At 41.8% G+C, this 21,983-nt stretch overlaps 2 protein-coding genes across 5 annotated transcripts in view; one reads left to right on the top strand and one right to left on the bottom strand.

Moving 5' to 3' along the window:
- Nucleotides 1-12,135, bottom strand: part of cd109 (CD109 molecule) — a 44,766-nt gene extending 32,631 nt beyond the window's left edge. The window contains exon 1 of the mRNA XM_079645507.1: nucleotides 12,038-12,135. The gene's annotated coding sequence lies outside the window, so the exon portion shown is untranslated. The remainder of the gene's footprint in view (nucleotides 1-12,037) is intronic.
- On the top strand, nucleotides 377-21,250 carry LOC307016398 (uncharacterized protein). 4 transcript variants are annotated; one of them, XM_079645511.1, is made up of 7 exons: nucleotides 377-513; nucleotides 1,593-1,919; nucleotides 2,053-2,325; nucleotides 11,581-11,634; nucleotides 19,841-19,927; nucleotides 20,011-20,039; nucleotides 20,738-21,250. In XM_079645511.1, the coding sequence occupies exons 1-7, from the start codon at nucleotides 453-455 to the stop codon at nucleotides 20,810-20,812; spliced, it is 906 nt and encodes a 301-aa protein (XP_079501637.1). In that variant the 5' UTR covers nucleotides 377-452; the 3' UTR covers nucleotides 20,813-21,250. The 4 variants fall into 4 exon arrangements, 3 of the variants coding, with proteins under 3 accessions (XP_079501637.1, XP_079501636.1, XP_079501635.1); XM_079645510.1 differs by lacking the exons at nucleotides 11,581-11,634; nucleotides 19,841-19,927 and adding exons at nucleotides 2,654-2,749; nucleotides 2,826-2,912; XM_079645509.1 differs by lacking the exons at nucleotides 11,581-11,634; nucleotides 19,841-19,927; nucleotides 20,011-20,039; nucleotides 20,738-21,250 and adding exons at nucleotides 2,654-2,749; nucleotides 2,826-2,912; nucleotides 2,996-3,024; nucleotides 3,727-5,180.
- Nucleotides 21,251-21,983: the final 733 nt, after the last annotated feature.

The following is a 21,983-nucleotide window of genomic DNA, read 5'->3' as shown; positions in this document are numbered from 1 at the left end:
AAACAGTGGCAAATCGTTTCCACATACTGCACTTGGTGTTGAGCCACACAGGGCCTGGGAATGCAGCCATCTTTAAATAAACCTCCAGATTGTGTCTCAATGTAAGTTTGGCTCGGTCCTCCACAGTGACTGGATGTCAGCTCAAACTGATCCGTCTCATATCGGCCTGAATTATTCCTCTGTTGCTCAGCTGAACACGTGCCTGTGGTTTTCTATATGGTGTCATGCCTTCAGAGCTGCTGGTGTTAACCTCATTCTCATCGAAACACTTCTCCTTCAGTTCTCAGAAGAAAAACACTGGAGGTGAAATGAGGAACCAGAAAACATCTTGCCACATTCAACTTCCCCTCTTCTGTCTCTTATGCTGTTATCATCGGTACTGAGTTCTTATTAAAGAAGCAGCCGGGGAGAGACTCTGACAGTCGAGAGCCAGAGACCGAGAGAGAAGCACGATGTCTGAATTCAGAAGGATCATGATGTCTTCATTCCTGATGCTGCTGCTCCACTTTCCAGGTGAGGATGCAGAGAACACACACTGTTTACGACTGTTAGTGAAAGCTAGTGAGGGCGTCTCTCAATTGAAATCGATGTATCCTTGGGCAAGATGCTGAACCCCAAGTCTCTCCCAATGGGGAACGGTGTGTGAATGATACCTTCTGTCGTGGAGTTTGAATCTGTTTCTACATTTAATATCCACTTTCCTCTATCGGGGTGTGGGTTATGACGCACCTCTCTTTGCTTCATAACTAACTTTGCAGAGATCGTTGTAGCGTTGGATCACATCAGGTTTATTCTTTGATCAAGGCTGCATACAAACATGAAGACAAACTTCCTCGCTTCAAAGTAACTCAAAGTTCTCCGTATCAAAAAAGAACAAAACGAACACGGTCAAAAGACTCTACCGCTTCCTGTCTAATCACACCCTCAGCTGTGAACCAACGTCATGCCATATATAGACATACAGACATGCACGTGATATCTGACAGCAAATAAGTGAGACTTAAACTAACATCTTTTAAAGCGTAGTGTGACTCACTAAAATAAATAGTTAAGAGTTTCCTCTAAAGCCTTTTAGTAATAAGACAAACATTCAAAGCATAATGATGAAAGGGAAATGTCTCTAACCCCTTCAGTGAGCAAGGGGCACATTGCTCTGTATGAACTGAATGGGTGACTTGTTGTATGTAAAGCTCTTTGAGGGGGTGAGAGACTGGATGAAGCTCTTTATAAATACAGTCCATTCACCATTTACCAAGTACATGAAATAAAAGAGCTTTAATATCACCAACGGTACTTTACTACGTACTGTTCCTTTAACTGAGAGTGATGACTTGTGTTTGTAACGTGGTGACTTTAGTGAACTCTTGCTCACTAAAACCCACATAGCAATATTCTTTAAAGTGATCGTCACACTCACTATGAACACTTCAGTTAGTGATGTGGATCTGTAATTAACTCTGGTTTGAATGTGTCCTTAAAAGATTCATTAAACAGATCAACCAGAACTCTAACTCTCTACCTTTTTATATAATACATCATTATTCTGTCAGCATTTATGACGTCTATATTTATTTCTGATTTTTCCCCAACAGCAGCAGATGGGAGACGTTACTACCCCATTGTCAGAGCTGGAGATGAAGTCACTTTGCCTTGTGACAATGTGATAGATGATCAGGATAAGTGTGAGAATACTACCTGGCTCTTCATTGGTTCAAGAGGCTCAGTAGTGAAGCTGTTTGAAGACGGAAAGATTCACAAAGAAGCCAAAGCTAAATCAGACAGACTGAGAGTTACAGAGAATTGTTCTCTGGTTATAAAGAAGGTCACAGAGGAGGATGCTGGTCTTTACTGCTGCAGACAGATCAGATCAGGAGAACAACAAGGAGAAGACTCTTATGTTCTTCTGTCTGTTGTTTCCAGTGAGTATTTACATCATGATGTTTCAAACTGTCTCTATAGAGCAATATACTGAAACATTACAATAATAATGATTTCAGTGATGAAGTTAATGTTACTCTTGTTGTCTTTCTCTCACAATATCTCCATCTTCAGTGACTGAACATCAGGACAAGGATGAGGTGACGTTAGACTGCTCTGTGAATACATATGGAGGGTGTAGACTCAGAGTGAAGTGGCTGCTTCAGGGTCGAGATGTGGATAAAGATCACAGAGATATAAAGACATCACAGTCTTCCTGCTCTGCCTCTGTGACATTTAACACTTCTCTCTTTAGTTACACATCAAGGTCTGAGTTGTTTACTTGTGAAGTAACTGATATGAACACAGGAGAAGTTCATCAGTTTCCCCTCAGCCCTCAGTCCTCAGGTGAGAACATGTTAAGCTTTTTAAAATCTCTTCTAACAGTCTTGTTATTAGAATATACTGAAACAACACATTTACAACATCTCACATTTATCAGGGATTGAATGAGTTTCTGAAATGTGAAGAGACAGATGGTTCTGATAAAAAGAGAAGCTCTAAATTGAGAAACCAGGTTAGAATATAATGAGTTGTTTTAAATCACTTCTCACACATTTAATCACAGATAATGCTTTTTGGGATTTGAGGTTTTTTTTATCATTTTCTCATTTGGTTTATGAATAAAAAAAATGTTAACTACATTTTTTTGCATGATGTTGTTTTATTCCTGAAGGTGATGCTACAACAACTGGAACACCACCAATTCATGAATGGACATCTGAAAACCACAAAGGAACAGGAGCAGACTGCAAACATCCAGAAGGAGCAGGTAGAGACTGAACAGAAGAAATACATTAACAGCTAAAAACCTCTATATTTCACTCTTGGGACTTCTCTCTCTCCAGCTGTGTGGTGGGTCATCCTGGTGTCTGTGGGGTTAGCAGCTCTCATCATCACCGTGGTTACAGTCCACATCTGGACCAGAGCTAAAGGTGAGGGTTCATAGATTCAAGAGAAAAGACAAAGGAAACCGTGGAAGCTGAAGTCAACATGTTTGTCTGTTTGTTTTTTTCAGGGGGCAAAAAACGGATTACAAAAAACCTGGTGAGTTTAAATATAAAATAATAGCTTGTTATATTTATTATTTTAATTGAACTGTGATTATAAGACAGGCAGAAGATTCAACAAAGGAGTAAAGTGTGCATGTTGTGTTGAAATGAAGTATCTCTGTGGGTCCCTTGAGCAAGGCACTAAAGGAAGTACTGAGATATTGTACTTCACTAAAAGCAGCAATACTACAATGTAAAAATACTCTAATATATAAATATGATTAATAATACAAATATACCTACATTGAAAGTAGTGATGATGCAGAATGTAATAATATAATATGTGATTATAATAAGTGATGTTTTAATGTGTATCACTTCCATTTGCAATGAATGGTTTATTAAAATGACTTGCATACTACTGGGTAGCTGAACTAGTTATATTTTTCATGTAATACATCATAGATGGAGATTTCTGCTCCATTTAAGAATGAAATAAATAAATACAAAATAAAAAACAGGAATATAAAAGATGTTAAATCAAGAATGTGTAATAAAGATGAATGGATGTAGACGAGTAAAAAGTTCAACATGAAGCTCCAAAACAAGGAGCAGTTAAAGTGTAAAGTAGCATTAACTGATGATAGTCAAGTCAAGTCCTTCAAATATGTACTGAAGTAGAAAACTGAGTAAATGTACTTAGTTACTTTCCAGCTCTGCTCTGTGTTTTTACCATGTCTCTGTTCCATGCTGACAGGAGCAGAATGATGAAGATGAAGATGAAGATGAGGTGAACTATGTAAACGATGGAGGGGCTTCTGCCTCTGTGTGACTGATCAACAACATCAACTCCCCTCAGAGTCCATGCTGTCAAACATCACCTCCTCATATGTTACAGGAGAAAACAGGAGAACCATGAGATCATTGGAACATTTCTGATGACTGAGAACACCTGAGCAGTGTTCATTTTGGCAGCTGTTTTTGATTTAGTCTTAGTCTTTAGACGAAAATGGTTATTAATTTTAGTCCTTTTTATCCTTTATAGTTTTAGTCCAGTTTTAGTCAAAATGTTTTCTCTCTTTAAAATAATTCAGTTCGGCAAATACAGGAATCTGAAATTGGAATCAAGGGGACAGCATCAAGTGTTGAAATTCGTAAAGCAACATTTCACTCTCTTAACACTTTACTTTTAACGGTACTATTACTCTTAAAAATCTGTGTGCATGCCGCTGCAGCGTGTCTGTTAGGCCCCGCCCCCCGCACAGAGAGAGAGAGTTAGTCGCCGCCCCCCGCACACAGAGAAAGAGAGAGAGTTAGGCCCCGCCCCCCGCACACAGAGAGAGAGATTTAGGCCCCGCCCCCCGCACAGAGAGAGAGAGTTAGTCGCCGCTCCCCGCACACAGAGAGAGAGTTAGGCCCCGCCCCCCGCACACAGAGAAAGAGAGAGAGTTAGGCCCCGCCCCCCGCACACAGAGGGAGAGATTTAGGCCCCGCCCCCCGCACAAAGAGAAAGAGAGAGAGTTAGGCCCCTCCCCCACACACAGACGACACACTTCAGAAACTCACCTCCATATGATAGGAAACACAGCTTATTATATTCATTCCTTTCTGACTGAACGTCCTTTAAGTTTGCTCTCACATCCCCATACATAGTTATACTGTATCTGATCTATAGTCTACAGTCTCTGGATAACATCTCAATATTAGCAGTACTTGTACTCACACCTTATACCTTCACTTCTCACTGTAACTGCTGCACATATTCAAACATACAAGTTTTGGGTTGAATTCATAAAATATCTGAATTGTAAAATGATCCATCAAATGTTTTTGTTAATTGTGTTCTCTGGGGAAACCATTCACCCTATTGTCGATTTAATAACTTTAATAAATGCTTTTATCTCGTTTTTCAATTAAGGATTCATATAATGTCTTATAATTAGCATAGCGTGTACTTATACCTACAGTATATATATACCTGTCCTGCCTGCTGTAACTGCTGCACATGCTCTATATATCTGATCAATACTCTATACATTATATTTACTATACTCTCTTTTTACTCTGTGTATTCCTAAAGCTGAAATGCCTCCAGTGTCTTAGGATGTTTTAATTAGCTTAAGTCCTAATGGAATATGTTTCTCCTTTTTTTACTACGGCTTTAATGAAATATAATCCAAATAAAAAGAGTGCTTGTAATCAATGTTATAATGAGTTGTGTTTCTCTCTCTATCTCCAACACACTGACAACACAACGCTTTGTTGGGTTTAACCTCTCTTTGCCCTGGCTCTCACTTTGTAAACAACATACAGTTTGTGTCAGAGCCAAGGGAGGTGTTGCACATTTAGTGGAGCTGTGGTGATATCCTGGGATCAGGTATGAGGCAAGAGAGAGAGTGATACTGTTTGATTTGACTTACGTACTCTTCAGCGTTCTTGGAGAGTGCATCAGAGCGTCATAGAGGAAGCTCTAAAGGCCGCTACACACCAACCTGAGAACAACGAACGCGTACCGAAGGCTTCCCGACTTTTACGTCCGCTACGTTGCTACGTCGGCTACGTCGCCCGCCTACGAACACACCGCAAAGACTTCAGTCGGCGAGTGGTAATAAGTGTCCTTAGCAGCAGGCAGCGGTAGTGTGTATTCGTCATTCAAAAGAGGCAACAACCGGAAGACAGACTTTACACAGAGAGAAGAAGAACAGGCTGCGTGATATAAACAAACAACAAATAGCCTCTGTGTTCCATTTTCACTCTCTCTCGTCGATCAAAAACATGTAAAAAGAAAAAAGAAAATCTTGCGTCTGGGTGAGATGAAAATGAAAAAGATTAGCCGTCTGTGTGTGCCTTCTTAATCATTTGTTTTGGTCCCTCACTTCCACTTCCAATCAGAGTGATTTCTTTGGCCAACTGTCTACCGATTCGAATCGGCCGCGGGAGGTGTGGAAATTTGCCGTAAAGAGACGACGGGGCGGGACACGCCAACCTGAGTAGGGCCCGACGGCCTCTGACGGCCTCTGACTCCCAAAATCGGGTTGGTGTGTCAGGACCTTAAAAATGGCACATCGAGGAGAGGCTAGAAAACCTGGCTAGGTGGCTATAGTCCTTTCAAATCCCCTGTTCAACATCCTGTCAGCTTTCTGGTTGGTCCTCCGGTCCAGTCAGCGCTTCATCTGTTGAGCAGATCCCCATTTTGCCAGTTCTTCCTTGGCTCCAAAAACAATTACCTGCAGGATGCAGAAAACACACTCTCCGTTCATCGTGTCCATTCGCGACCCACCTATCACATCTCTACGTCCCACCAGTGGGGCGCGCCCCACACTCTGAGAAACGCTGGTCTAAGGGCAGCCGTGCGCTCCACATAACAATGTGGTTACCAGAACTGGGTCAAATTGACCAAAATGTTAAAAAAAAAAGTTTCAATTCATCCATGGAAAATGGCTGAAAATGAAAAAAAGTATCCAAAAATAGTGCATCATGAGCCCGCAAGAGTCCCCTGTCAACTCCCCTTGCATTCCTCCACTGTCAGAAAAAGTCTGAGTTCACTTTTTGGAGATCCATAGAAAAGGGGTGAAAGTGAGAAAATGTATCCGAAAATAGTGTCTCATAATGTGGGTAGAGTCCCCTCAAACTCCCCTTACATTCATCCAGAGACCAGTTTGCAGACTTAAAGTTTGGTAATAACCAGGCTGGGGGGTCTCCAGGCAACAAATGTATCCGAGCCAGAGTGCACATGGAGCGGATACATTCCTCCATGAAATCAGACACCCGTTTTTTTTCTGAGTCTCAAAAACCGGGTTTCCGATTTCGTGCAGACAGTAGTCTGAAATGGATGAATGAATTTTTTTGACGGAGGTTTCCCCTCTCTGTTGTAAGTTGCAATGGAGAAGTGGAAAAGTGTCCGGGGCTTCGACCCGAAGCGCCAACAGGTTGAGCTTTTTCGAGCCCCTTCTCTCCGCTTCTCCGTTGGCACTCTGCCGTTTTTTCGAATAGTGCTACCTCCAAGACAGAGACCGCAAAAAGCAACTCTCTGTAGCCCCTCAAAGACCACCAAAGGACGGACTACAGACCTCCAGCATGTCTCCCTAACATTCCTCCAGAGACCAGTTCAAAAACTTAAAGTTTGGTAAGAACCAGGCTGGGGGGTCTCCAGGCAACAAATGTATCCGAGCCAGAGTGCACATGTATCGGATGAATTCCTCCAAAAACCAGGTTTCTGATTTTGTGCGGACAGTAGTCTGAAATGGATGAATGAATTTTTTCGACAGAGAAGGGGAAGCTTGGTTTCCCCTCTCCGTTGTAAGTTGCAACGGAGAAGTGGAAAAGTGTCCGGGGCTTCGGCCCGAAGCGCCAACAGGTTGAGCTTTTCAGAGCCCCATCTCTGTTGGCACTTAGTCATTTTTTCAACCATTTTTTAAAACTTCCTTTTTGATTAATTTAAGATATAATTGACCGTTTTCTTTACTTTTTTCTTCTTTCCAAGGTTGGGGGCACATGGCAGGCCGCCTATGAGCTCCCAAATTTGGCCTGGAACCTCCAGGATCTTTGGGCTAGGCTCCATAAACTGACAAAGTCACCCAGAAATGTCCCTTTTATAGCCCATAAATATATAATACAAATGCATTTAAATAGTAAAAGGTACAATTGTGCTCCGAATTTCCCGGAATTTGATTTATATAGCCCCATGATAGTGAATAAAAATAATTTTCATGAAAAAAAGTGTTAAAACGCCTGATTAAAGCATATGCAAGACCCAAGTGAGCTCCAGACTATGTGCATTGTGTTAGGGAACCATATTAATGATAAAGTAAATCATTTAAATGCAAAAATAATGATTAAAAATCAGTTTTAGGGGGACAACTGTGGAGAGGAGCCTGAAAATGACTCTCCAGCACCCCGGAGAAGCAGGGTATGAGACCCACAGAGACCCAGAGACCAAGACAGACCCATAGACCCAGGGCACATCACCCCCCCTCTTCTGTGTGAGCTGTTTGAATAGAGGCAGGTCGGACCCAGAGAGAAGCGGGGTGTGAGAGACTCACAGAAACCCAGAGAGCTCCACGCAGCAGCAGGTGGCTCAGACTGTACCCAGAGAACAGGCTGCTTCACAGCACTTTGTAACCCAGGAAAGCAGCCTGAATCATGGGTAGATGAGTTAAAACTGATCAATCTGTTCATAATACTGGCAGCAGAGTCACTGCTGTAAGCAGGGTCTCAGACTCAAAGGCACATATACAGAGAACCAGGCTGCTTCACAGCACTTTGCAACCCAGGAAAGCAGCTTGAATCATGGGTAGATGAGTTAAAACTGATCAATCTGTTCATAATACTGGCAGCAGAGTCACTGCTGTAAGCAGGGTCTCAGACTCAAAGGCACATATACAGAGAACCAGGCTGCTTCACAGCACTTTGCAACCCAGGAAAGCAGCTTGAATCATGGGTAGATGAGTGTTAAAAGTGCATTAAACTGTTTTAATTCAAATGTACATTTGACTGCATAAACATACGGTGATATGGACAGAAAACGGTCAATTTCGTCCACATTTAGCTCATGAAATGTACATGAAGATAAAAACAGCAGAGTAACTGCTGTTAGCAGGGTCTCAGACTCACAGGCACATATGCAGAGATCCAGGGTGATGCACATGGCTTTTCTACCCAGCAATAAGTCTTTGAAAGGCGGGGAAAAGCGGTGTGAATAGAGGGAGAGAGCAGCCAGAGAGAAGTGGGGTGTGAGACCCACAGGGTGCACCCAGAGAGCTCCTTGCAGCACATGGCTCTCCCACCCAGACTGCACCCAGAGGATAGGCTGCTTCACAGCACTTTACAAGCCAGGAAAAGTGATTGAATCCTGGGTATACATGTTTGAAATAGTCTGATACCTCCAGGGCGCATCACCGCATTTTACAAGCCAGGGAAGGTGCCTGAATCCTGGGTAAACATTGTTTAATTGTTTAAGTGTTTTTAAATATGTGAAACAGTGTTTTGTCACTTTCAAAACTCTCCCTTCATTGACCGGAGAAATTGGGTCGATGTTTCAATCTGATGTTAATATTCCAGTGAGACGAAGTACGTACAATGACTGGAGTGATCCCATGTTAATTTTGTCCCAAAACCGGAGCATTCCCTCACCCATTAACACCATATCCCTACATGCATTGCGGCTAAAACATCCAATCAGCGAGCTTAAACCATAGCTGAGGATCTTGGGTAATCAGTTCAGTGGCTGTGTATCGCAATGATGATCGAAATGTCCCTTATAGGCCTACGTCTGTTTCCGGTTATTTTTATTTTGAAATTCAGTTCCTGACGGACGCCAAAAAAGCCCGAGATTATGGAATTGAACAAATAAATAAAAACAAGGATAATTGTGTGTTATTGGTGAGTAAATAACAGTGTGTTATTCAGAAAAGAATAACAAATTAGAAGGAAAAAAAGATTTAAAAAATACAGATTTCAGCGTTCTGAGGCTCTGAGCCCCATTTCTTTTCCTCACACACGACAAAAAAAGTCCGACATTATACGATTTAAAATAAAAACAATAATCGTGGCTTGATATTGAGTAAGAACATGTTTTTATGAACCCCACAGCTTCCGGTCTTCCAAGACCCGAACGGACAAAAAGACGTGCTGCAGGCACGAAACACACTACCAATAGAAATACATTGCTTTTAAAATCGTTCTGTGAGACACGAAGAAAAGGGGGAAATCGTGTTGGTGAACACGAATCAATAGATTAACTGTCGTGACTATAACACGAAATGCCGTGAGATTGGTTGGATAGTGAGGGTAGTCAATCCCTTGTTTAGCAAGACAGTAGTGACGGCCATCTTGGTGACGTCTGTGTTGTTGTGCGAGAGCAGAGATGTAGTTCATTGAGCGTTTCACACAAAACAAAGTGTTACTTCACAGTTTTACGACACTTTTTTTTTTTTTACTGGCAAAATTATCTTTTAAATTGACAAATATCTTATGTGTAATTCGTGGCACAATTCAAACGGGATCGAAAGATAATCTTTCTCTCTCCATTGACTTCAATACATATTTTATCCGAAATAAGGGAGGTCCCCGGAAGGGGAGGGACTTCGCCTCTCTAGAAGAGACATGAAGAAGAGGATTTTGCAGAATAGGTGACCTTCAAATACATTTTGTTCACAATGAACTAATTCTACTTTTACTAAAAAACAGATCTAAATACTTGTTCCACCTCTGTGTCTCACCCAGAGTGGAAAAGTTTAGTATATGTTTGGATCAACATAAGGCCCAATAACAAAGACTTACTCACAGACGGTAGTAAGACACTCCCTGCTCTAATGTTCAGAAAGCTCTTTGTTGTTCTCATACTGCCTGTGCTGCAGCACCTCTTTTCAGTGTGGGCGAAGAACACAGGGATTTTTCTGATGGTTATGTGGTCGGCATCAGAGGGTCAAACCTTCAGAGCTCTGCTGCTGCTGTTAACCACTTCCTCACAGAAACGATTCTTCAGTTCTCAGAAAAAGTAAAAATAAATCTGCAGAGATACAAAGAGGAACCACCATGTTGTTAACATGCATTCCTCTGTTGTGTTGCTGATGAAGAAGGCCTTCAGTTACCGTCTCTCTGAATAACCAAACACAAGAAATGCATCAAACACAAAAGTTAGACGTTACACTTTTTTCACTCTTTTTTATAACAACCAAAGACAAAAGAGATTTAAAAGCTAATCTCACACATGAACTCCACAGCCATCAGAGGAGAGATGGATGAGGAAGTGACTTCTCATTTATCACAGGATATAGCGACAGCAGGAAACAAACAAAGTCGCTGAGAGGCTGAGGCCGGGCCTGTTTGATATTGTATGACACGCTAAAAAGAGTATTTGCTGAGATCAAAACTCTGTTGAATTGTGATGTAGTTTAATGGAAAAAGCGCCGTGATCAGACGTAGACATTGTAATAATAATAATCAAAGCAATCATAAATCTTGCGGTCAACAAAAAGTACAACGGCCCTGTGTCACCCTCTCTCCCACACACCGTGCATATCCATGTGACCCAAGCCAGCCAATCAACAGTGATCAAACATATATTGTGGTGGCGTTTTAATCCTTGTCTCCAATTGAATAGCCACCTCTATCAGGGTTGTGGGCTTTGACGCGCCTCTCTTTGTTTCCAAAGAAATTAGCTGAGAACGTGGTTGAGTCAGATGAGCTTTATTCGTTAGTCCTGCAGACAGCTCAAATCAGGAGAACAAGAAGATTCAGACTCTTTGGTTTTTCTGTCTGTTGTTTCCAGTGAGTATTTACATCATGGTGTTTCAAACTGTCTCTATAGAGCAATATACTGAAACATTATAATAATAATTATTATTATTACAGTGATGAAGTTCAATTTTAATTTGAATGAGTTTCTGAAATGTGAAGAGACAGATGGTTCTGATAAAAAGAGAAGCTCTTAATTTAGGAACCAGGTTAGAATATAATGAGTTGTTTCAAATCACTTCTCACACATTTAATCACAGATAATGCTTTTGGGGATTTGAGGTTTTGACGTCACATCATTTTCTCATTTGGTTTATGAATAAAACATTTTTTTAACTACAGTTTTCTGCATGATGTTGTTTTATTCCTGAAGGTGATGCTACAACAACTGGAACAGGAGCAGACTGCAAACATCCAGAAGGAGCAGGTAGAGACTGAACAGAAGAAATACATGAACAGCTAAAAACCTCTGACTATATTTCACATTTCTCCAGTTCTTCCTTGGCTCCAAAAACAATGACCTCAGTTTTATCTTTATTTGTATAGAAATGTATTTATTAGGATAAACCCCTTGAGATGCACCATCTAGTTTTTAAGGGGGTCCCGACAAAAGCAAAATAACAGAATGCAAAGCCACAACAAACCAGTCTGTTAATACTCATCTCTGCAGAACATGAAGCTCAGTCAGATGAAACATCCAGAAGAATCTGCAGTGTGTCGAGCATGAAGCTATTTCAAAACAACATGAACACAACACCGGCTAATACACGTGTTTAAAAGTAGGCCATTCAAGTGAGTTTCATTAGACGCTCGTTGAGTTAAGCACTTACCTTATCTGCTCAGCATCAGAGGGTAAAGCCACAGGTTAACCAGGTTAACCATATCCTCACAGAAACACTTCCCCTTCAGTTCTCAGAAGAGACATAAAGAAGCAGCCGGGGAGAGACTCTGACAGTCGAGAGCCAGAGACCGAGAGAGAAGCACGATGTCTGAATTCAGAAGGATCATGATGTCTTCATTCCTGATGCTGCTGCTCCACTTTCCAGGTGAGGATGCAGAGAACACACACTGTTTACGACTGTTAGTGAAAGCTAGTGAGGGCGTCTCTCAATTGAAATCGATGTATCCTTGGGCAAGATGCTGAACCCCAAGTCTCTCCCAATGGGGAACGGTGTGTGAATGATACCTTCTGTCGTGGAGTTTGAATCTGTTTCTACATTTAATATCCACTTTCCTCTATCGGGGTGTGGGTTATGACGCGCCTCTCTTTGCTTCATAACTAACTTTGCAGAGATCGTTGTAGCGTTGGATCACATCAGGTTTATTCTTTGATCAAGGCTGCATACAAACATGAAGACAAACTTCCTCGCTTCAAAGTAACTCAAAGTTCTCCGTATCAAAAAAGAACAAAAAGAACACGGTCAAAAGACTCTACCGCTTCCTGTCTAATCACACCCTCAGGTGTGAAACAACGTCATGCCATATATAGACATACAGACATGCACGTTAGGGATGTTCCGATCGATCGGACGTAAAATACATGACACTGTTCTCTGTTTGCGGCTAAACAAGCTCGCCAAAATGGCTTCACCGGTCTGGCAGTATTTGAAGGTGTCCGAAAAAGACAATCAAATAGTGGTATGCAACGTGTGTGAAGCAGAGCAACACACACACTAAGAGTTAGACCCTTTATATATAATAATAATAATGATAATAATAATAGATTTAATTTGTTAGCGCTTTTACAGGTGCTCAAAGACGCTTTACAGATAGAGTGAAAAGAAAAGAGAAGAACAACAAATAAATATATAGTTAAAGTTAAAGTCAAATAATACAAAAACAATCACACATGAAAAGCCAGATGGAAGAGGTGAGTGTTTTGAAGGTGGTGAGGTCGGTGCAGTCTCTGATGGGTTGTGGGAGTGAGTTCCAGAGGGAGGGGGCAGCGACGGAGAAGGCTCTGTCCCCCCCAGGTCCGGTGATTGGTGCAGGTGGGGATTGATAGGAGGTTGGCTTCTGATGAGCGGAGGCAGCGGGAAGGGGTGTGGTGGTGCAGCAGGTGTGTGAGGTAGGGGGGGGCTGGGTGGTGCAGCAGGTCTGTGAGGTAGGGGGGGGGGGGGGTTGGTGGTGCAGCAGGTCTGTGAGGTAGGGGGAAGGGGTGTGGTGGTGCAGCAGGTCTGTGAGGTAGGGGGAAGGGGTGTGGTGGTGCAGCAGGTCTGTGAGGTAGGGGGGGGCCTGGTTGTTGAGGGCTTTGTAAGTTATGAGGAGGACTTTGAAGTGGATTCTTTGACGGACGGGGAGCCAGTGGAGGTTCTGGAGGATGGGAGTGATGTGGTCTCGGGAGCGGGTGTGGGTGAGGAGGCGGGCAGCAGAGTTCTGGATATGTTGGAGTTTATTGAGGAGGTTGGATGGTATGCCATGGCATAGAGGATGCTATTGCAGTAGTCGAGTCGTGAAGTGATGAATGCATGAATCAGGATTTCAGCAGCAGAGCAGGAGAGTGATGGACGGAGACGGGCAGTGTGTTTGAGGTGGAAAAAGGCGGTCCTGGTGATGTGATTTATGTGGTGGTTGAATTTGAGCTGACTGTCGAAAATGACTCCGAGGTTGCGGATGTGAGGGGGGGGAGATAGAGTGTGGCTGTCAATGGTGAAGTTGAAATTCTGGGTGTCTTTGATACGGGATGGGGGGCCGATGATGATGATGTCTGATTTGGCACTGTTCAGTTGGAGATAGTTTGTTTGCATCCATGCTTTTATTTCTGAGAGACAGTTGGTGAGAGTGGAGTGTGTTGTGGGGGTGATGGTTTTTGTTGAGATATAAAGTTGGATGTCATCGGCGTAGCAGTGAAATTGAAGGTTGTGGCGACAAATTATTTTGCCAAGGGGGAGCATGTAAAGGATGAAGAGGAGGGGGCCAAGCACCGAACCCTGGGGGACGCCTTGGGACAGAGGAGCAGTGGAGGAGGTGCAGTTGTTGATGTTGATAAACTGATGTCTGTCGGTGAGGTAGGATTTCAGCCAGGAGAGTGCAGTGTCAGTGATGTTGAGTGATGATTCGAGGTGGGACAGCAGGATGGTGTGGTTGATGGTGTTGAATGCTGCGGTGAGGTCGAGGAGGATGAGGATGTTCAGGTTGCCGGAGTCAGAGGAGAGGAGGAGGTCGTTTGTGATTTTCAGAAGAGCTGTTTCGGTGCTGTGTTTTGATCGGAAACCGGATTGAAATGGCTCAAAGAGGTCATTGGAGCTGAGGTGGGATTTTAGTTGTGAGGCAATGACACGTTCAAGTATTTTTGACAGAAAAGGGAGATTTGAGATGGGCCGGAAGTTTGACATGATGTCAGGTGTGAGTCCAGGTCTTTTGAGAATGGGTGTGACAGCAGCCAGTTTGAGAGAGGGGGGAACTGATCCAGATCTGAGGGAGGAGTTAATGATGGTGGCGATGAGCTGGGACATGGCAGGGAGGCTCTCTTTAACACATTTGGAGGGCATTGGGTCAAGTGTGCAGGTGGAGTTAATTCCAGTCATGAAGTGGGACAGTTGCATGGGGGTCACAGGGGAGAAGTGGGACAGGGCTGTGAGGTGAAGGGGGGGGGAGCCAGGAGAGGAGGTGGGGGGTGCTGATGAGGGTGTCAGATTGCTGTAAATGTTGCTGATTTTTGTTTGGAAAAACGAAAGGAAGGAGTTGCACTGTTCGGTGGTGAAGGACGAGGTGGCGTTGTCACAGGGTTTGAGAAGTTTGCTGATGGTGGAGAAGAGACGCTTGGGGTTGCTGGAGCCAGACTGAATGAGTTGTGAGTAGTAATTAGACCGGGCTGCTTTGAGTGCATTACTGTACTGTTGGAGATAGTCTTTGTAGATTTGAAGATGGACTGTTAGTGTGGTTTTCTTGTGTTGGCGTTCAAGTTGACGTTTCCTTGATTTCATTTGGCGGAGTTCGGGGGTATACCAGGGGGCGGAGTATGAAAGAGACATTTTTAGTTTTTGTGGGGGCCAGTTCATTGAGACAGAAGGAGAGGGTGCTGTTATAATAGTCCACAAGTTCAGATGGGTTTTCAGAAAGTGGGAGGAGAAGAGGAGAACAGATGGGGATATGGCAGAAAGCTCAGTGAGAATGTCAGAGAGGTCGGAGAGAAAGGAGGGGTTTGGCTTCGGGGGACGGTAGATGATGGCTGTGACCAGGGGAGTGGGACCAGAGAGTTTAAAGATCAGGATGCAAACTCATCAGGTATGAAAAAGGTGACAAGGATCCGAGCCCCCGGCTCCCCCACCCCACGGAATAACAGAGGATTTTAGCAGTCAGAACAACTAAAGCAGCAGTGTTAATAATAACAGAAACGCCAAAGAGTCACATCTAATAAAAATATATATATTTTAAATTGTGTAGCAGTCAGTTTATAATTTTGGCAGCACTGTTGAGCATTTTGAAAATGTATTTTCATGTCTCTGTGCAAGGCTTAAGTCTTTTTATCTTTATAGCCACATGGTGTAAAGTAACTAAGTTCATAAACTCAACAAGTACTATACTTGGGCACAATTTGGAGATACTTGTACTTTATTTAAGTATTTCAATGTTTTGCTACTTTGTTCTTCTACTCCACTACAGTTCAGAGGTACATGGTGTACTTTGACTCCACTGCATGTATTTAATACCTTTAGTTACTTCACAGATGATGATTAATTAAGTGAAATATAATCAAGTGTTAAATCAGACTTTAGTTCCACCTCGAGTAAATCCACAAGCTACCCTGCAGTACACAAAGTCATTCAAACTAGCTGCACCTTTAGCAGCTTTGAGAACACTTTCATGATCAATCATTATAAAACATATCATATCTATTATTCTGAAATGGACCAATCTGCACAATGACTACTTTTACTGTTTCTACTTTCACTATATTTTGATGAGAATACTTTTCTACTTTCACTTGAGGAACATTTTGAATGCAGGACTTTTACTGTAACAGAGTATTCCTACACTCTGGTACTTCTACTTTTACTCAAGAACAAGATCTGAGTACTTCTACTTTTACTCAAGTACAAGATCTGAGTACTTCTACTTTTACTCAATACAAGATCTGAGTACTTCTACTTTTACTCAAGTACAAGATTTGAGTACTTCTACTTTTACTCAAGAACAAGATCTGAGTACTTCTACTTTTACTCAAGTACAAGATCTGAGTACTTCTACTTTTACTCAAGTACAATATATATATACTTATACCACCTCTGTTTATAGCCTATGAAAAAAACTATTAGAAATAGAAGGCTAAAGCTAACGTTAGCAGATAGTGACAATGTATGCTAGCTAGCTAGCTCAACGATTCCTTAAATAATATTGCCACAGAAAAACTTTTCAGTTCACATCACGCTCTGCCGCTCCGACAGGGAGCTCTGCTCTGAACACCTGAACGGCCCGTTCTAACAGCTGTTCACCAGCGGTCCAGTCTGTGCCACAGTGACTCCGGACGCACAGTTAATATTAACGAACGCACCCGTAGGTAATGTAGCTGCTGAAGCTAGACCATCATCTCGGAGCAGCAGAGCCTTATTATACATCCATGAGCAGAGCCGACAGGCAGGAAGACTCGAGCACACAGCTCGTACTTCATTATAATATATAAAAAAAGAACACCATGCGTGTCATGATGGCACATAACAGCTCACGGCCGCAGAAATTCCTTCACTTCATGAAAGTGTTTTAACCACACACACCTCTACACACACATGACGGGTGTTATTTTCAACATAAGGAACAAGTCGCTGCAAATTATCCCGCTTATTACACGGCCACATTCTCAATAAAGTAACGACATGACTCCCAATATTAATTTAAATGCTTTTATGGATTTAGAAAATGTTTTTATTGATTTAAAAAATAGTTGTATTGATTAAAAAAATTGTTGTGTTGATTTAAATTGACATGCATCCGCTAAGAATGTATGTTAATGTTGTTAATTATTTTGTATTGTGATGCTTTGGCAACATTGTTTGATTTAACTTTCATGCCAATAAAGCCCCTTTGAATTGAATTGAATTGAATTGAGAGGGGGGGGGGGGGGGGAGAGAGAGAGAGAGAGAGAGAGAGAGAGAAAGAGAGGAAAAAAGAGAGAGAGAGACAGAGAGAAAGAGAGAGAGAGAGGGGGGGAGAGAGAGAGAGAGAGACAGAAAGTGCTTCCTCTCATCTCTCCCGTGTTATTCTCCAAAGTTAATGTAAACTTGAATAATGTGCTTCGTCTGAATGTAATAATGATGTTGGTTGTTGTTTGTGGAAGCTCCAGAGAATGAGCATTAACTGAGTCGGCCGATACTGATTCCGGCGATCAGCCCAAAAATTGGCGATCGGAGCATCCCTAACGCATATATAGATGCACGTCACATCTGACAGCAAATAAGTGAGACTTAAACTAACATCTTTTAAAGCGTAGTGTGACTCACTAAAATAAATAGTTAAGAGTTTCCTCTAAAGCCTTTTAGTAATAAGACAAACATTCAAAGCATAAAGATGAAAGGGAAATGTCTCTAACCCCTTCAGTGAGCAAGGGGCACATTGCTCTGTATGAACTGGGTGTGAATGGGTGACTTGTTGTATGTAAAGCTCTTTGAGGGGGTGAGAGACTGGATGAAGCTCTTTATAAATACAGTCCATTCACCATTTACCAAGTACATGAAATAAAACAGCTTTAATATCACTAACGGTACTTTACTACGTACTGTTCCTTTAACTGAGAGTGATGAGTTGTGTTTGTAACGTGGTGACTTTAGTGAACTCTTGCTCACTAAAACCCACATAGCAATATTCTTTAAAGTGATCGTCACACTCACTATGAACACTTCAGTTAGTGATGTGGATCTGTAATTAACTCTGGTTTGAATGTGTCCTTAAAAGATTCATTAAACAGATCAACCAGAACTCTAACTCTTTACCTTTTTATATAATACATCATTATTCTGTCAGCATTCATGACGTCTATATTTATTTCTGATTTTTACCCAACAGCTGCAGATGGGAAACTTTACTACCCCACTGTCAGAGCTGGAGATGAAGTCACTTTGCCTTTTGACGATGTGATAGATGATCAGGATAAGTGTGAGAGAACTACCTGGCTCTTCTTTGGTTCAGGAAGTAGAGTGATTCTGTTTGAAGACGGACAGATTCACAAAGAAGCCAAAGCTAAATCAGACAGACTGAGAGTTACAGAGAAATGTTCTCTGGTTATAAAGAAGGTCACAGAGGAGGATGCTGGTCTTTACCACTGCAGACAGATCAGATCAGGAGAACAACAAGGTCCATACTCTCGGGTTTATCTGTCTGTTGTTTCCAGTGAGTTACATCATGATGTTTCAAACTGTCTCTATAGAGCAATATACTGAAACATTCCAATAATAATGATTACAGTGATGAAGTTAATGTTACTCTTGTTGTCTTTCTCTCTCAATATCTCCATCTTCAGTGACTGAACATCAGGACAATGATGAGGTGACGTTAGACTGCTCTGTGAATACATATGGAGACTGTAGACTCTCAGTGAAGTGGCTGCTTCTGGGTCGAGATGTGGATAAAGATCACAGAGATATAAAGACATCACAGTATCTCTGCTCTGCCTCTGTGACATGTAACACTTCTCTCTTTAGTTACACACCAAGGTCTGAGTTGTTTACTTGTGAAGTAACTCATGGTAACACAGGAGAAGTTCATCTGTTTCCCTTCAGCGCTCAGTCCTCAGGTGAGAACACGTTAAGCTTTTTAAAATCACTTCTAACAGTCTTGTTATTAGAATATACTGAAACAACACATTTACAACATCTCACATCATTTATCATGGATTGAATGAGTTTCGGAAATGTGAAGAGACAGATGGTTCTGATAAAAAGAGAAGCTCTAAATTGAGGAACCAGGTTAGAATATAATGAGTTGTTTCAAATCACTTCAATATTTGTTTATTTTATGGAAGTTTTGTTCATCTGTTTAGGTGAGGACACAAAACCAGCAACAACTAATCGACCAACAACAACAACAACAACAACAACAACAACAACAACAACAACAACAGCAACAACAGCAGCTAAAAACAACTTGAACTCAGGTAAGGTTAACTTGATTTACTTGTAAAGTGTCTGATGGTCACAGAACCTCAGCTGTTGCTCTTCAGTCCTCAGGTGAGAACATGATGTTTCAAATCATTCATCCTGATGCGTCACATCTTTATGTCGTGATGTGAGATGTTTACATTTGTTTTTCATGTCACTTAAAAATGTGACAGATGGTTCTGATAAAAAGAGAAGCTCTTAATTGAGGAACCAGGTTAGAATATAATGAGTTGTTTCAAATCACTTCTCACACATTTAATCACAAATAATGCTTTTTGGGATTTGAGGTTTTTTATCATTTTGTCATTTGGTTTATGAATAAAACTTTTTTTTAACTAAATTTTTTTGCATGATGTTGTTTTATTCCTAAGGTGATGCTACAACAACTGGAACACCACTAAGCCATGAATGGACATCTAAAAACCACAAAGGAACAGGAGCAGACTGCAAACATCCAGAAGGAGCAGGTAGAGACTGAACAGAAGAAATACATGAACAGCTAAAAACCTCTATATTTCACTCTTGGGACTTCTCTCTCTCCAGCTGTGTGGTGGCTCATCCTGGTGTCTGTGGGGTTAGCAGCTCTCATCATCACCGTGGTTACAGTCCACATCTGGACCAGAGCTAAAGGTGAGGGTTCATAGATTCAAGAGAAAAGACAAAGGAAACCGTGGAAGCTGAAGTCAACATGTTTGTCTGTTTGTTTTTTTCAGGGGGCAAAAAACAGATGGCAAAAAACCTGGTGAGTTTAAATATAAAATAATAGCTTGTTATATTTATTATTTTAATTGAACTGTGATTATAAGACAGGCAGAAGATTCAACAAAGGAGTAAAGTGTGCATGTTGTGTTGAAATGAAGTATCTCTGTGGGTCCCTTGAGCAAGGCACTAAAGGAAGTACTGAGATATTGTACTTCATTAAAAGTAGCAATACTACAATGTAAAAATACTCTAATATATAAATATGATTAATAATACAAATATACCTACATTGAAAGTAGTGATGATGCAGAATGTAATAATATAATATGTGATTATAATAAGTGATGTTTTAATGTGTATCACTTCCATTTGCAATGAATGGTTTATTAAAATGACTTGCATACTACTGGGTAGCTGAACTAGTTATATTTGTCATGTAATACATCATAGATGGAGATTTCTGCTCCATTTAAGAATGAAATAAATACAAAATAAAAAACAGGAATATAAAAGATGTTAAATCAAGAATGTGTAATAAAGATGAATGGATGTAGACAAGTAAAAAGTTCAACATGAAGCTCCAAAACAAGGAGCAGTTAAAGTGTAAAGTAGCATTAACTGATGATAGTCAAGTCAAGTCCTTCAAATATGTACTGAAGTAGAAAACTGAGTAAATGTACTTAGTTACTTTCCAGCTCTGCTCTGTGTTTTTACCATGTCTCTGTTCCATGCTGACAGGAGCAGAATGATGAAGATGAAGATGAAGATGAGGTGAACTATGTAATCGATGGAGAGGCTTCTGCCTCTGTGTGACTGATCAACAACATCAACTCCCCTCAGAGTCCATGCTGTCAAACATCACCTCCTCATATGTTACAGGAGAAAACAGGAGAACCATGAGATCATTGGAACATTTCTGATGACTGAGAACACCTGAGCAGTGTTCATTTTGGCAGCTGTTTTTGATTTAGTCTTAGTCTTTAGACGAAAATGGTTATTAATTTTAGTCCTTTCTATCCTTCATAGTTTTAGTCCAGTTTTAGTCAAAATGTTTTCTCTCTTTAAAATAATTCAGTTAGGCAAATACAGGAATCTGAAATTGGAATCAAGGGGACAGCATCAAGTGTTGAAATTCGTAAAGCAACATTTCACTCTCTTAACACTTTACTTTTAACGGTACTATTACTCTTAAAAATCTGTGTGCATGCCGCTGCAGCGTGTCTGTTAGGCCCCGCCCCCCGCACAGAGAGAGAGAGTTAGTCGCCGCCCCCCGCACACAGAGAGAGAGTTAGGCCCCGCCCCCCGCACACAGAGAAAGAGAGAGAGTTAGTCGCCGCCCCCCGCACACAGAGAGAGAGTTAGGCCCCGCCCCCCGCACACAGAGAAAGAGAGAGAGTTAGGCCCCGCCCCCCGCACACAGAGAGAGTTAGGCCCCGCCCCCCGCACAAAGAGAAAGAGAGAGAGTTAGGCCCCTCCCCCGCACACAGACGACACACTTCAGAAACTCACCTCCATATGATAGGAAACACAGCTTATTATATTCATTCCTTTCTGACTGAACGTCCTTTAAGTATGCTCTCACATCCCCATACATAGTTATACTGTATCTGATCTATAGTCTACAGCAGGCATCCTCAAAGTCCGGACTCCGGTCCGGATCCGGACCGAACCACAACTGTCTCTGGACTCTGAGCAAATTACACTTTTCATATGTGTTATCTGCGAGACATCGCCACAACGCAACGAGTCAAAAATGTTCCGCTATGTCCAACAACAAACAGCGCTCTGCATGTCCGACTGTTCCACTGTCTGTGTGTCTCTGTCAACGCATTGGTCCAATCACATTCAGCGTCAGCGTTTTTTCCCCCCACCAACAGTCTGCGAATCAGAGGAACGGTAGGGCGGGTCTTCGCGGAATGCGGGTGTGAAAAATGCGTGTGTTTAAAAAAAAAAAGTCAGAGCGAGAATTAACAGCTCATCTAGT

Source organism: Notothenia rossii, assembly GCF_949606895.1.
Source record: "Notothenia rossii genome assembly, chromosome: 8".
Classification (NCBI taxonomy): domain Eukaryota; kingdom Metazoa; phylum Chordata; class Actinopteri; order Perciformes; family Nototheniidae; genus Notothenia; species Notothenia rossii.
This window is presented reverse-complemented; position numbering and strand designations above follow the sequence as displayed.